Genomic DNA, 14522 nt, shown 5'->3' with positions numbered 1-14522 from the left:
AAAAACAAATGAAAATAAACATCTTCTCTTTTGACTTTAAATCATTAAATATTTGTCCTCAATCTACTTTTAAAAGCTAATTTCGCAATATTCTACTTTATCCATTTTATAGTATGATTTTTTTTCTGTTGATGCTCCTCTGCATAATTCCATTTCCAACTCCAGTTTTTGGTATGGTCAATTACATATGCTGAGAATGAACATCCTTCTCACCAATTACTTTTGAAATCTATAATTTCTTCAAGATGCAGTGCAGTTACCACCAACCATAGAAATTATTTTCTTATTTCTACATCCTGTGCTCTTCACTTGAATTTACCAAGTTTAATTTTTTTTACTTACTCATATATGTATATGTTGTTTTTGCAATGGAAGATGAGATTTTTGAGGAAAATGCCTGTGTGGTTTGTTTATTTCTAATTTTAGTGCATAGCCTGAACCAAGACATATAGTAGTTGTTTTCTTTTTTTTTAATATTTGTTGGACTATTGAAAGAGTAAATTATATCTAAAGGCAGAAATCCATACATCAGAGACAACTCACATTGTGAGGTAGATAAGAGTTGTAATATAAATTAGTAACTAAATTTAAATTACTCATAACCACTTCTAAAGCCTATTCTAGCTACGAAATTCTATAATTTTATAAAATAATTTACAATGTAAAACCATATTCCAAATTGATTAATAAATCTTTTTTTCTGAATTTAATTCTTATGAAGTGATGAGGATAAATCTAAATGAGATGCTCAGGAACTTGGGTTGTGAAGCTAAATGAAAAGACTTGGTAAATAATAATGTAATATTTGCCTGAATCATAACTTTATTTTTCATTAACACAAGACTCATCAAATTCCTTGTTACTTTGCAGAAGGCTTATTATCAATCCAATTAAAATTTGTCTTGGATTGTTTTTTTTCAAATTGCAGGACAACTTGGGACCACCATCCAAAAAGTCAGCTATTATTTCAACAACAAAAGTTGAATCATATATTACTTATAAACTATTATAGTCAAATAGAATATCTAGTCAAATATCTCATGAAATAAAATATTTTACAGAACAATGCATAATTAATTCTACATGTCTTTCCTTAAATCAATGTTCAGTCAAATGAATGCAAAGTTCCTTTTTCTCCTAATCACATTCTTTAAGGCCTTTTTTACTTCTTTGTTTCTAAGGCTATAGATCAGAGGGTTCAACATGGGGATCACCATTGTGTAGAACACAGAGGCTACTTTGTCTTGATTCAGGGAGTAGCTAGAACTAGGTCTCAGATAAGTGAAGATAGCAGTTGAATAGAATATAATGATGGCTGTCAGGTGAGAAGCACAAGTTGAGAAGGCTTTGTGCCTTCCTTCCCTTGAGTTCATGCGCATGATGGAGACAAGTATGTAGATGTATGAAGTGAGGATAATGAGCACTGTGCCCACCATATTTACTCCAGCACACAATGAAATTATGTTTTCATTCATGTGTGTATCAGAGCAGGAAATTTTTAAAAGTGGGGGACTATCACAGAAAAAATGATGAATGATATTAGAGGCACAAAATGACAAGCTACTTAAATAACTTGTGTTAATCATCGAATTAAGTAATCCTGCTGTGTAGGCCCCTGCAGCCATCTTTAGACAGATGGTCCTGGACATGGTAACAGTGTAGAGAAGTGGGTTACAGATTGCCACATAACGGTCGTAGGCCATTAATCCAAAAAGGATACTCTCTGTAGTGGCCAAGGCAATGAAGACATACATTTGCAAAAAGCAACCAGCAAAAGAGATGGTTTTCTTTTTAGACATTAAATCTGCCAACATCTTTGGAGCAATTGTGGAGGAATAACATACATCAGTAAAGGACAAGTTACTCAGGAAGAAGTACATGGGAGTGTGGAGTCGAGAGTCTAATATGATAAGCACAATCATCCCTACATTACCCACAACAGTGAGGGTATAAATGGCCAGAAATATTACAAAGAAGATCACCTGAAGTTCCCTCGAGTCTGTCAAGCCCAGCAGGATAAACTCAGTCACCGTGCTATGATTTTTTCCAGACATTTATTTAATATTTGTGTATGGGTATTTTTTTAATTAATTTTCTTTAGCATGTTATAATATGTCATGGTCCTTGGCACCATTGAAAGAATTGCAGAAATAAGTAGCAATTTTGAAGTAGAACTCTGATTTCCTAAAGAAAGAAATGAGAAAACTATTATTAGATATAATCACTAAGCAAAGAAAGGCCCAAAAATGGGCTGACGATTAATTTCTGCCTTTAACAAAGAATCAGAAGGTAAAGTAATAAAGAGCAGTTAATTTTCTATCAGAACTGGTGACTACATGCCTAACTTTTCATAAATTTAATTTTACTTATCTTCTATTATGAGCCAGACCCATTAGCAATTTAAAAAAACATTATTTGTTTACACAAAACTCACAATAAAAAGAAAGACCATAAGCCAAAAAATAAGTACAAATAAGCTATTTTTTTCAAAACTTAATTGAGAAATAATAAACTGAGGGAATGCACTAGAATGACAATGTAGCAGGAAAAAACTACCCATCAAAGTTGAGATTTTATTTGGGACTTAAAGGAATCCTGGAACACCATGAGGTAAAAATGAAAAGAAGAACATTCATTATTTTATTCTAATTTAAATGCTTTATCCAGTTCTACTATGGGATAACCAAAAAACAAACTAAGTGAAGAATGGAAGTCATTTTCATTCTCACTTCTAAAGGATGCTGAATGAGCTAGGCTCTATATTAAAAATTGTGGTAAAATATAAGAGAAAGGGAGAGTCACATACCAGAAGCCCTGGAAGCAAATTTAAAGATTTCCTCATGTCCTGGTTCTGTCTCTTGTCTTGCCCCTTAAACCAATTAGGAGATTGCCATTCATATACTTTGCATCCTGTGTCAAAGACTTCTGATGGTGATCACTTTTGTTAAGCTATCTGCTCTCTTTTTTATGACGTCTTTCATGCTGTTTGATAATTTTTAGTTGTAGAAGAACCGAAACATTGAATCACATTGATTTCCCAGGATCCAATTTCTTGAAATATCTCTTTATATCATTTTGGTTTCCAGGGTTACTAAATTACCTCACAGATAATTGTAGTATATTTTGACTGAACTCATCAGGGTTCCCTTTGGATCAATTAAAAAATTCTTTTTGACTCTATGTCTTTGGAGTATTTCTCCCTGTAATATTGTGAGGCTAATATTATCAGGGAATGTGCAGCATCAACAGAGGAAAAAAATGCTTCTCATCCCCTTGATTTTTTACAAGTATTTTCCAAGAGACAAATATTTCTGAAACTAGAGAGGTCCATTCATAATTTCTGATGTAAGTCTAAGGACTTGGCTTAAAGGAAAGAATCCTTGCGATTATGTAGACTGATGATGTACTTTTACAGCTTAGGAAACTGAGTCCCAAAGAAATTAAATTATTTGTGTGTGCTAAATATATGTATATATGCATGTATACGCAACCTATACCTTATTACCTGCCTTCTTAGAGAAGGGAAAGGGAGGGGGGAGGATAGCAAGAACGTGGATTGCAAAATATCAGAAAATAAGAAATTTTATTGACATGAAATCTTGAAAAAATTTAAAATATTAAAAAAAAGAAGGAATAGTTGAAGGAACAGGATATTGAGGAACCACTCTAATCTAAACCAGATAAAAGAAGGATGAATATATAAGAACACACAAGTTGATCAAAAAATTATTTGTGCATGCTCATGAAGGTAGTAAATAATAGAGTTGAGAATTGAATCTAAACCCTGTACTTCCCCATTAATGATTCTTTGAACTATTCCACAATTTTTATCCTTAAAATCCAAAGATTGTTCTATTCTCTCCATCTCATCTTCTTTTAAATTCCTGGGTCATTATATGTTTAACTTTCATGGTTTAAATTAATTTTATTTTTCAAAACATGCAAATTTTTATTAGAATTTGTTGTATCTAGCCAGTAACTTGGTCATATTCTATAGGAAAGATATGGCTTTGCAATCCAAATATTGTAGTTAGTACACATTCTCAGTCAATTTAGATCTGTACCAGCATCTACTAAGCTTGCTTCATCTTTCATACTTGATTTATTCCCTTTTGGTATTTTCTATACTAGTTTTTTAGTTATTTTATTTTTTAAATGAAAATTATTTGCTATATTAGTGGAAATGACTAGAAACTTTGGTTATCCCTTTCAGAGAAATAAAAGCAATATTCAATATGACACTTACTCCACACGTGTGCTTTTATAACCCTTAGGAAAGACACAAGTCTTTTCAGGTTTAAGAGTTCCAAGAATATCCAGAATTACTGGCATAGTTTCCCAAGGATAGTTATTGTTATAGCATGAAAATGAGTAGGAAAAATCTTAAAGATACTTGCCTCTAAACTCATGGATCCCAAGATAATTTTTGAGTACACAAGAATTCTGGATCCGAGTTTTGGTTCATCCTTAAAGTACATTTTATATGAACATTAGAAAAGGGGAAAAAAAGAATGTGAATTCTTTCCTATGTTATACTTTTACCTCCAAATGTTTCTAAATCAACTATTAACTCAAGGAATAAGAGAGTCAGTTCAAGCAAAGAACTTAGTAAGAAGAAGTTTACTGTCATTCTTCCCTGGCATTCCTGATTTTGAAAAAATATATTCCTATATCTGGTGGATAAGAAGAACACCATATTCTTCTCAATTGCATTTTCATAAATTTTATCTTCAATTGGAACACCTCCATAGCTATCAAATGTTGTCACTTCTACTTGGACATATTTCTATGACTTCCCACAAAGCAGTCAATGACTATACCTATCATGTGAATGAAGAGAGACATTAGCAAAAAAGTGCTCTATATAAGGGAAAAAGAATGATTAAAAGCATTTGCCAAGATCCATGAGATCTAGACATTCTCTTCCTGTCTGTGTTTCTTACTCTTCCTCACTTCCCAAATGGGTACCAGTTCCTTTGGCTTTCATTTCAGTATTGTCTTTCCCATTATAATATAAACTCACGGAAGGTCAGAACTTTCTTTTTATTAGTATTTTTATATTTATTGCCTTGCAAATGTCTGGCATATAGTAAATACTCAGTGAATTTGTTTGCTGCCTGCATATCTTCTGCAATTATAAAAAGAAAGTATGATTTAATCAAATATCAGTTAGTAATGCTTCTGATTGAATCAGAAAATGCAATTAAATGAATAACCTTAAAATTAGAAGTGTGTACAAAACGCTCTTATTCAACACAGTTGTGCATTTATTTGAAAAACATTTACATCTATATTCAACTTTTAACCCTTAATGAACTTAAATAAAAAAAATAATTTTATTCCTGAAAATATTTAATATTTTTTCTCTCTTCTGAACTGATTTCTTCTGACCTCTGAGATAGATTGCTTTATGAAGTCATAACCATTTTCTCTTGTTCATCAGTATCAGAGTAGAAAATAGTGGACAGGACCCTGACCTCTTCTTTGTTGATATGGTATATATTTATAAATTGATTTTCATTCATGGATATTATTACATCTCCCTTCTTTTATGAAATATCATTTTCATGCAACATGAATATCTGGAAAAGAAAAGGAGGAGATATATTGGGTGAAACTGAGATGATAGAAAACTAAGAAAAAATGAATAGTGAACTTAACCTACTCAGTAAAATTAGTTCAAATCCAAACTCTACACTTATTACCTGTTTGTTCCTGGGCTAGTCACTTAGCCACTCTCACTCATTTTCCTCACCTATTAATTAAGGAGAACAGTAGCACTTACCTCCCAGGCTTGTAGTGATGACCAAATGAGATAATAATTTTAAATAACTTAGAAGAGTGTCTGATATAGAGTAACCATTACCTTTATGCATTAAGTCTTTTTTATCACACTTTTCCTGATTGAATTGGGAAATTCTCAGAGAGATATTAGAGCCTTTTTTTTCTGGGAGCCATCAGTCTACTATGTCTTGACAGAGTCACACATGGTAGCTAAGGAGGCCACAGAGTGACCCTTGGCAAGATGTGACTGCTCCCTTCATCCCCTTTGCATAACCTCTCTCATTAACCTCCCTTACCTATGAAATTGTCATGACTGGTATTCTCCCTAGTCTCAGAAGGAATAATGCAAGAGCAAAATACCTGTACTCTAATTCCCCAAAACATCACCAAAAGATCAGACCCTCAAACCCAATCCCAAAAGCCAATCATGGGTTAACTTTTACTTAAGTACATTATTCCCAGTAAAACTACAGTTACAGGCCAAGCCCAGGACTTTCCAACTCACAAGAACTTATTCTCATGAAGCCAGCACACAAATCACTCATAAAAGCCCATACAAAATGTACAGGTACATGAAGCTTTAACATGCCTCAGTGACTCAACTTCACAAACCAGTAACTCACCAGTGGGAAACTCCCTACTAAACCCTGTGAAATGATCAGTCTAATATTAAATCTGAATTGTGTTCTCAGTACCTCTCAACGTCAATTATATGACTGTTAAATTGTCTTTTAAGAACTTTTGATTGATTATTTTTATTAAAAGCAATAAAAAGTAATTTTCCTTGATTGTCATTCTTTTTACAAATTAAGAAACTTTGGCCAAATGTATAAAGTAATTTGCCTAGGGCCACATAGCTAGTAAATGGCTGATGGCATATTTGATTTCTGGAAGATAGATCTTTCTGACTTCAGGATAGATATAGTCTATCTATTTCAACACCTTGCTGTCTAATCCACTATATAAATATTTGTCATTATCATAATCATTATACTCCATCAGGATAAATGGTACTTTTCTTAAATAAGTACTCTCTCTCTAAAATCCAAACTGGTATTATCTATAATGGAGAAAAGCTAGAAGACTTTTTCACAAGATTAAGAATTAAGCAAGGGTATTCATTCTCATTAACAGTAAATATTATGTTGGAATTGCTGTGTGCAGCAGAAAGACAAAATTTAAAGGTATAAACATAAGGAAAGTTGTAACAAAAATATCACGTCATGTAGATCCTGTGGCAGTTTTCAGAATTTCAGAGAAAAAAAAGAACAAAAAAATTACATTTCTAATTTCAGAAATTTAGAAGAAACAAAAACTCAAATGCAAACAATTCGTACTTTTGTATGTTACCAGAAAAAAATCTATCTCAAAGATATAAATATGCACAATATACATACATACACCTATAAATTCATACTTATACAGATATCCTATCAGCATCACTGAGGGTTAGGAGTGGAGAACCAACATAATCTAGAAAATCAGTGTGAAAAGATTTTGTCCTCTTTTTGTGCCAGTGAAGAAATATATATATATATATATTTGTATATATATATAGTGGCTTATTGTAAACTTTGAGTTAAATGTTTCATCATAGTAAATGTGTAAGTCAATGTTAATATTTTCAGCCTTTGTGTGTTGTTGGCCAGTTTTCATGTTCTTTTCCAAACTTTAACTTTCTAGTTATTTTAATATCAAAAAGTAAATTGTGTATTTTTGGTATTAAAAGATAAAATATTATATATATGTATATACATAATTGTATACTGTGAATATATATACACTTCTTTCTAAATTTTTTTCTGTGTCTTCTGCTGCTCTTTATGTGTTAGCTTTGGCTTCCTCAAACTCTTCCAAAAATGTCATTTAATTTCTTATGCTGACTTATAATAGATCAAAAGCACAATGGGAAAATTTGCAATATATGAATATATGCATGTGTGGTATATATACATTTATATAAATGCATTCATTCATATATTTATATGTCTACATTTACAGAGAGAGTGAGAAACATACAGAGCCAGAGAAAAAGGGAGAGAGTTTGTCAGAGAGATTCCATTTTAATGACTGTGGACAGTAGAAAATACTTGACAATATACCTGATGATGTAGGAAATTAGACCACAGGTACTTGTTTATTTTCTACATTTTGGATAATTGAGTGTGGACAATTATGTGGACATAACAATTCATCTTTTCTTGATTTTAATCTTTTGCAAAGTGAAATTTTTGCATAATGACTATTATTCCTACTTTTTACCTACATTCAATGGCATTTTACTTAAGATATTAGAAAGATGACTATATTAGATACATTTTTTACTTTCTATGAATATATAACAACTACATATGTGCATATATATACATATGCTTGAGCATATACATGATGTCTGCCATTCAAATCAATGACAGCATGATGCAGCATCTTGACTTGCTCATGAATTGGATGCACGATGGCACCAGCCTCAATCTTTCTTGCAGTCACTGAAGCTCAGTGGTAAGACAGAAGTCTGGATGACTTGTGATATCCCAGAATGAAGAGGATGACATTGTCCTCTTCAGTATGAACAAGCTCAAATCACTGACCTCATCCTTGGTTCCGTCACCTTCATGACAATTAAACAAATGGCTCTTATCCACCTATTCCATTGTGGAAGGTGGAGGGAGGAGTCTTTACATACTTGGAATGGGTAGACATTCCCCAAGTATTTAGGTATGAGGACTATCCAGTTCTCTCAACCTGGTTAGGCCCATCTAATAAGATGGTTTTACTTAGATCTGGCCACTGCACATGCTATGGTTCTTCAAGCTATAGGAGATAGTTGGGTGCCAGAAAGAGAGCAAAGGTGGATGAGCGGACATGAAAAGGGCTCACGCCAGAGATCCTAGTGCTCTCTGTATGACCCATGCTCCCCGGTACACACATTGAGATCTATTATTACACAGTGTGTGTATAAAAAGTGATTTACACACATAATAACTACATTGTATATGATCACTTTACACATAGTGTGTACAGGAATGTAAGTATATGCTGTGTTTGCATATCTTCAAACACGTGTAGATCACTTTATATATATATATATATATACATATATACATATATACATATATATACATATATATGAGATACATGGTGCCTATGTACATGTTATGCTACATGTTATACACCATATATGCTACCTACCACTATTGATAGGCACACACATGCACATTTATGCATACCATGTTTACATATATACATTTGTGTGGAGAGAGAAAAAGAGAGAGAGAAAGAAAGAATATACTAAAATGTTCTTACGCCATCATCTTGCCCAGAATATCTCCTACACTATTCAGTGAAAGAAATGAAAGCATAGATAATATTTATTTTGAAGACATTTGAAGATCAAGCAAAGCTCAGAAGGAAGATCTCAAATAATGGATGACTCAGACTACCTTCTGGCTCAAAATGAGAGAATATTCAAAGGACTAACAAACAGATGAAATCATCAGACCCCAAAAGAAAAACAAAAGTTGTATTTAAATTTAAATTCATACCCATAGTAAAATAATATTTAATTAGGGCTACATTTAAAGCTCATGCTTGGATTAAAAATGTGTGTAGTATTAGTCATTTTTAATACTTTAACTACATGACAAGTTTGTTTAAGAAAATGAAATAGAGAAGAATTTGAATGTTCTTATTGCTTAAAAATTCACTGCTAATAGGGGAATATTAAGACAATTCAAATTATTGAAAACTTGACAGCACAAAATGTATCATAAAATTCAGAAGTAAAGAGTTCATATTCTAGTACACTCTGTCAGACCAGCAATGGAAGGTAATTTTCTCTTCTGAATGCCAGTTTCAAGAAAAATCTTGAATAAATCACTAACCATCCAGAAGAAGAACAGGAAAATTAAGGGTTCTTAACATGCCATTTGGATTTTGATTTAAAACACTGGGCATGATTAAAAGGGAGAAGACTCAAAGGATTAAATGAGAGGGTTTTTTTTTTATTAATTTGAAGGCCATTCATTGGAGGGAGGAGTATTTTACATCTTTGGTATGACCTTTGAGAGAGAGTATAATGAATGAGGAATGGATTTGAATGGAAGGGACAATTTTAAGTTCAAAATAAGGAAGGGACTTCATAACAAAAACAACTATTCAAAAGGGAAATGGGCAGCTTTGGGTTGCATAGAGCTCCAGTCCTCATTGCAACAACTCACTGGATGTGTTTTAGTAAATAAAACCTTACTGAAAAATAGAGCACTTATTTGCTATGGAGTTCTTTTCCAATAAATAGAATAAAGAAATACAAATTATCTTACAAATTTAACATTCTATGAATTTAAATTACAAAAATAAAACAGTGTCAGCCATAAAGTTCCATAACTTTTTAGTGTTATTTATACTAATGAAGTTTTCTCACTACACTCTATATGTTTTTAGTTTTATAGACTATCAAGAGAACCAGAATGCAATTAAAGGGTGAAAAGCTTTCACTGTTTCTGAATACTTTAAGCCATGTTGAAAAAGAACATTTTAAAATGAAGACAAAGAATGATTTGCTCTGAGAGGAAAATTAGCCTAATAATCCCAACAGTCAATGGGCCTTGTGATGAAGGATAACAAAATTTTAAAAATCTTCAATATTCCTTAATTTATCCTATTCATAAATTAATCTTCCTCTGACTTCAACTTTCTGTTTCTGCTTTTTTTTCTATAATTCTATAAATCTTTATATCAGGCTAAATATCTGGCTAAATCTCTCTGTCTCTCTCCCTCTCTGTCTCTGTCTATATCTTTGTCTCTTCTCATAAAGAATTTACATTTTTTTAATAACAAATGTGGGATAAGTTCATGTGTTACTAGGAAAGTAATAGAAAACAGTATAATGGCATTCAATATGTCTTTTGTTATTTCTCACCAGTTAATAGCACAAACTATGTCATTTGTTGTTTAGCAAAATAAAGTGATGATTTTATACATATCTATTATATTTTCAAACAGAGTTTCTTGATGGGCTTTAATTTATATACATTTTGATGGAAAAACAAACCTGTATGTTTTCGTAGAAACTATGAAATAAAAGAAAAGAAAACCAAAAATTATGTAGTTAACTAATTGCTTTGCGATTTGATTCATTTAGGAAGTAGTTTTCTTAGTGCGGCAATGACATCTTTATTTCTCAGGCTGTATATCAGAGGGTTAAACAATGGAGTCACGGTGGTGTAGAAGAGAGCAAACACTTTTACTGATCCTGCTGAGTGACTAGATTTGGGCCGCAAATACACAATACTTCCAGACCCATAGAATAATCCCACCACCATGAGGTGAGAAGAACAAGTAGAGAAGGCTTTAGATCTCCCTGAGGTTGAAGGCAGCCTCAGAATGGTGGTAATTATCTTTATATAGGATATGAGTATCAACAGAAAAGGTGTTATGACAAATACCAGTGCAGCAACATGGACAGAGATCTCTCTTTGATATGTGTCTCCACACGCCAACTCTATTAATGGTGGTGCATCACAGAAGACATGATTAAGTTTGTTAGGACCACAAAAGTTCAGACAGAAAATCTGGTATGTCTCCTCTACCAGTACTGGAACCCCGACCACCCATGAAGCCACAACCAGTCGGACACAGACCTTGTGATTCATGATAAGAGGATAATAGAGAGGCTTACAGATGGCCACATAACGATCATAAGCCATCACAGCCAGAAGCAAGCACTCTGCAACTCCAAGAATATAAAGGAAGCAAGTTTGTACAGCACAGGCTACGAATGAAATGGTTCTTTTCTGGGTCCAGAGATCTGCTAACATTCTGGGGATAGTGACTGATGTGTAACAGATTTCCAAGAAGGAAAAGTTCCCAAGGAAAAAATACATAGGAGTTTGGAGACCTGGATCTATCTTGGTTATGACAATGAGGAGACCATTTCCTATCAGTATACTTGTGTAGATGCTTAAGAAAACTCCAAAGAGAAAACCCTGGAGTTTGGGAAGATCAGAAAATCCTAGGAGAATGAATTCCACCACAACTGTCAGATTGTCCATTGACATTGTGCAGTTCTTTTTCCTGTGGAAATAATTAATTTAAGACCAGTTAATCACTGTTTTTCTATGGTGCTCAGTTTCCCTTTCAGCAAATAAGAAGAGGTTACATTAAATGATTTGAAAGATTGGTCTTGTATTAAATAACTTCTTTTAAGCTACATTTACCAATATTCTATATTATATCTTATTCTGTAAACTTTTGATTATGACATATTCTCTCTCTAACAGGAGGTGTGCTAATGTGTGATGAATATTTTTCTTGCTTATGTGGATAGAAATATGGAAATAGGGGATGAACAATGGTAAAATTCATAAAAATCATTTTTAATCCTATCAATGCCAATAGGAATACCATTCAACATCCTTTCTAATATTTCTATTTTCTAGGAAAATTTCAAGATGGTAAAAAAAAATTGTACCCTTCATGGAAGACTTGGGATAAAGCCAAAAAAAAAAACACATTGTGAATTGTACCAAATAAGACTTCCATTATTGCTTCATTCCTTTCTGTCTGCCTATCTTTGCTCATCCTGTTTATTTTTTTCAAATCTAATAAGCTACCCCACCCCCAACATTCTTAACTTATCAGAATTTTACCATTCTTTGAAGGGCCAGATAATTTCCTTTCATTCTTCTGTGTAGGATTTTCTGGCTATACTCAGATTATTTATTGTGCCACCCACCTCTTACTTGAGTGATCATTTAATTTGATACATACTAGACATTTGTTAATTAGCAAAGGCTCTCTTCTTCACCAATATGATTTTTCCATATTCTGTGCCATCTAATGGGTTCTAAACACCTTCAAAGGAAAGGTCATTTTTTATACAATTTGACTTCCTTGAAATACACATAGCCTCTACTCAATAAAATATGATAGGTAGAAAATATGACAAGCTATATGTGCTAACATCATATATCTTCCCTACTAACTGATGTTTAAAATATTATACATAAATATTCATTCAATAATGGTAAAAATTATGGAATTATAATATTTTTCTTTGATCAAGTAATATTCTCTTTTTTCAGTTCAGAGTGGACTCCTGATAAATTCATTCCCACTACAGTAAACACTTTAGATCTGCTTGCTGGAGAAATGAAACAGACAAGTTAAGAAATGACATTATTTCATATATTTAAACTTGAGAATGAACTGGTACACAGATCAGGCATAACTTTTCTGTGTAGGTGGTATCAGTAATTAGAGAGTATTAAGAGGGTACTAGATTCTTTTAGGATGGTAGGTGTCAAGAGAACTGATATTCCTGATTAAAATTCTAAGAAAAGTTAAATAAAACAAAATTATATATGCTATTTATTTTTATTTTTTAAAAGAATATTCATGACTTCAATAAGCAACATATCTAGCTTTCAGAATTGTTCACTGGAGAGACATTACAGTGGAAGAAAAATTTGCTCTGCTATCAGAAGATGTTTTCAAATATCAACACAATCTTATTGGCTGTATTGTAAGTAATTTTCCATTTCTGGATTTTTCTTTCCTCATCTGGAAGTTGAGGGTGACTTCTGAGATTCCATCCATATTTAGATCCTTCAGTCTCTGCCAGCCTACAAGATATTCCTGTCTTTGTACAAGTAGTCATGTCCTCCATTCTTCTACATGAGAAGACATACAGTTCTATGTCGGAAAAAGTTGACTGGCCTTTAATTCTACTTCTGACTCTATCACACACAAATTTTGTACCAAGGTTAGCTATATAATTTTCTATGCTTCAGCTTTCTATTTTTCAGGATGTGAAAACTATCAACACCGTCATCTCCCAAGATTTTATCCAAGATTATTTTAGACAATATATCTAAAACAAGTTGTGAGAATTATAAAATGACATAGATATAAGTACGGGAGTATCCACATCCTTAAAATTACTATCATGATTAGATGGAAAGAAGAAATCATTCTCAAGTCATAATCCTAATGTTATTTTTTCACACACTTTTATTGTGTGGCTATTTAAAATGATTCTTTGCAAAATGACTTTTTTGTGGTGATTAATTATATTGGGTTTTTATCTCTTGTCACATACACAGGGAGTAAGTGATATATTGAAAGTTTTTCAAATTCTTTGTTAACTGTATTTAAACTCTATCTTGAACATGATCATTGTTTACTATTTTACTAATCATATCAAGAAAAAATAAGATATTCATTTGAACTTCTAAATGAAGCTATGTTATGTGTTTTAAAATGATACCTTAGCTTTGATATGTTCAGTAATGATCCCTGTAATAGTTTTTCCCACATTTTCCCCCAGAATCAAAGTTGAATTTAACTATAATACAAAAATTCAATTTCCTTCTCTACTTTACAAATAGAATTTTTTTAAAATTTCTTAAGTATTTCAATAACCCTGATGTCACTTAAGATACTTTGGAAATAGTGTATATTATCAATTACCAATAACACAAGGGAATACTTTATGTAAGCTAAAAAAATATATCCATTTGTGCCCTGTAGCTCTAACTAATCAGTGTTTCTGGGGTAGTCCATTGCTATGTCCCTACTTATATTCAGTTTCAACAATGTATTTGTCATTGAAAGATATGTCTCCATAATAAAGAATAAAGAAAAAAGTTGGAAAATTCTGACATCTTAAAATTTTCTATCATTAGATAATCTCTAAACACTTTGGTGGGTGGTATTAATGAAAATAATATAATATAAAA

General features: G+C 32.3%; 2 protein-coding genes across 2 annotated transcripts; both read right to left on the bottom strand.

Moving 5' to 3' along the window:
• Positions 1-1107: 1107 nt before the first annotated feature.
• On the bottom strand, positions 1108-2054 carry LOC100022796 (olfactory receptor 5F1). The gene has a single exon (XM_001374494.3). The coding sequence runs from the start codon at positions 2052-2054 to the stop codon at positions 1110-1112; it is 945 nt and encodes a 314-aa protein (XP_001374531.3). The 3' UTR covers positions 1108-1109.
• An 8862-nt stretch (positions 2055-10916) lies between these two features.
• On the bottom strand, positions 10917-11898 carry LOC100022828 (olfactory receptor 10AG1-like). The gene has a single exon (XM_007497660.3). It carries the CDS (start codon positions 11838-11840, stop codon positions 10917-10919), a length of 924 nt encoding a protein of 307 aa, XP_007497722.2. The 5' UTR covers positions 11841-11898.
• Between the last annotated feature and the right edge of the window lie 2624 nt (positions 11899-14522).

This window comes from Monodelphis domestica, chromosome 6 (genome assembly GCF_027887165.1).
Source record: "Monodelphis domestica isolate mMonDom1 chromosome 6, mMonDom1.pri, whole genome shotgun sequence".
Taxonomy (NCBI): Eukaryota; Metazoa; Chordata; class Mammalia; order Didelphimorphia; family Didelphidae; genus Monodelphis; species Monodelphis domestica.
The sequence above is the reverse complement of the archived record's forward strand: the minus strand, read 5'-3'. Positions and strand labels throughout refer to the sequence as shown.

What these genes read in the sequence shown, in the direction of transcription:
- LOC100022796 (XM_001374494.3), bottom strand. Translation starts at nt 2,054, where the DNA reads ATGTCTGGAAAAAATCATAGCACGGTGACTGAGTTTATCCTGCTGGGC.
- LOC100022828 (XM_007497660.3), bottom strand. Translation starts at nt 11,840, where the DNA reads ATGTCAATGGACAATCTGACAGTTGTGGTGGAATTCATTCTCCTAGGA.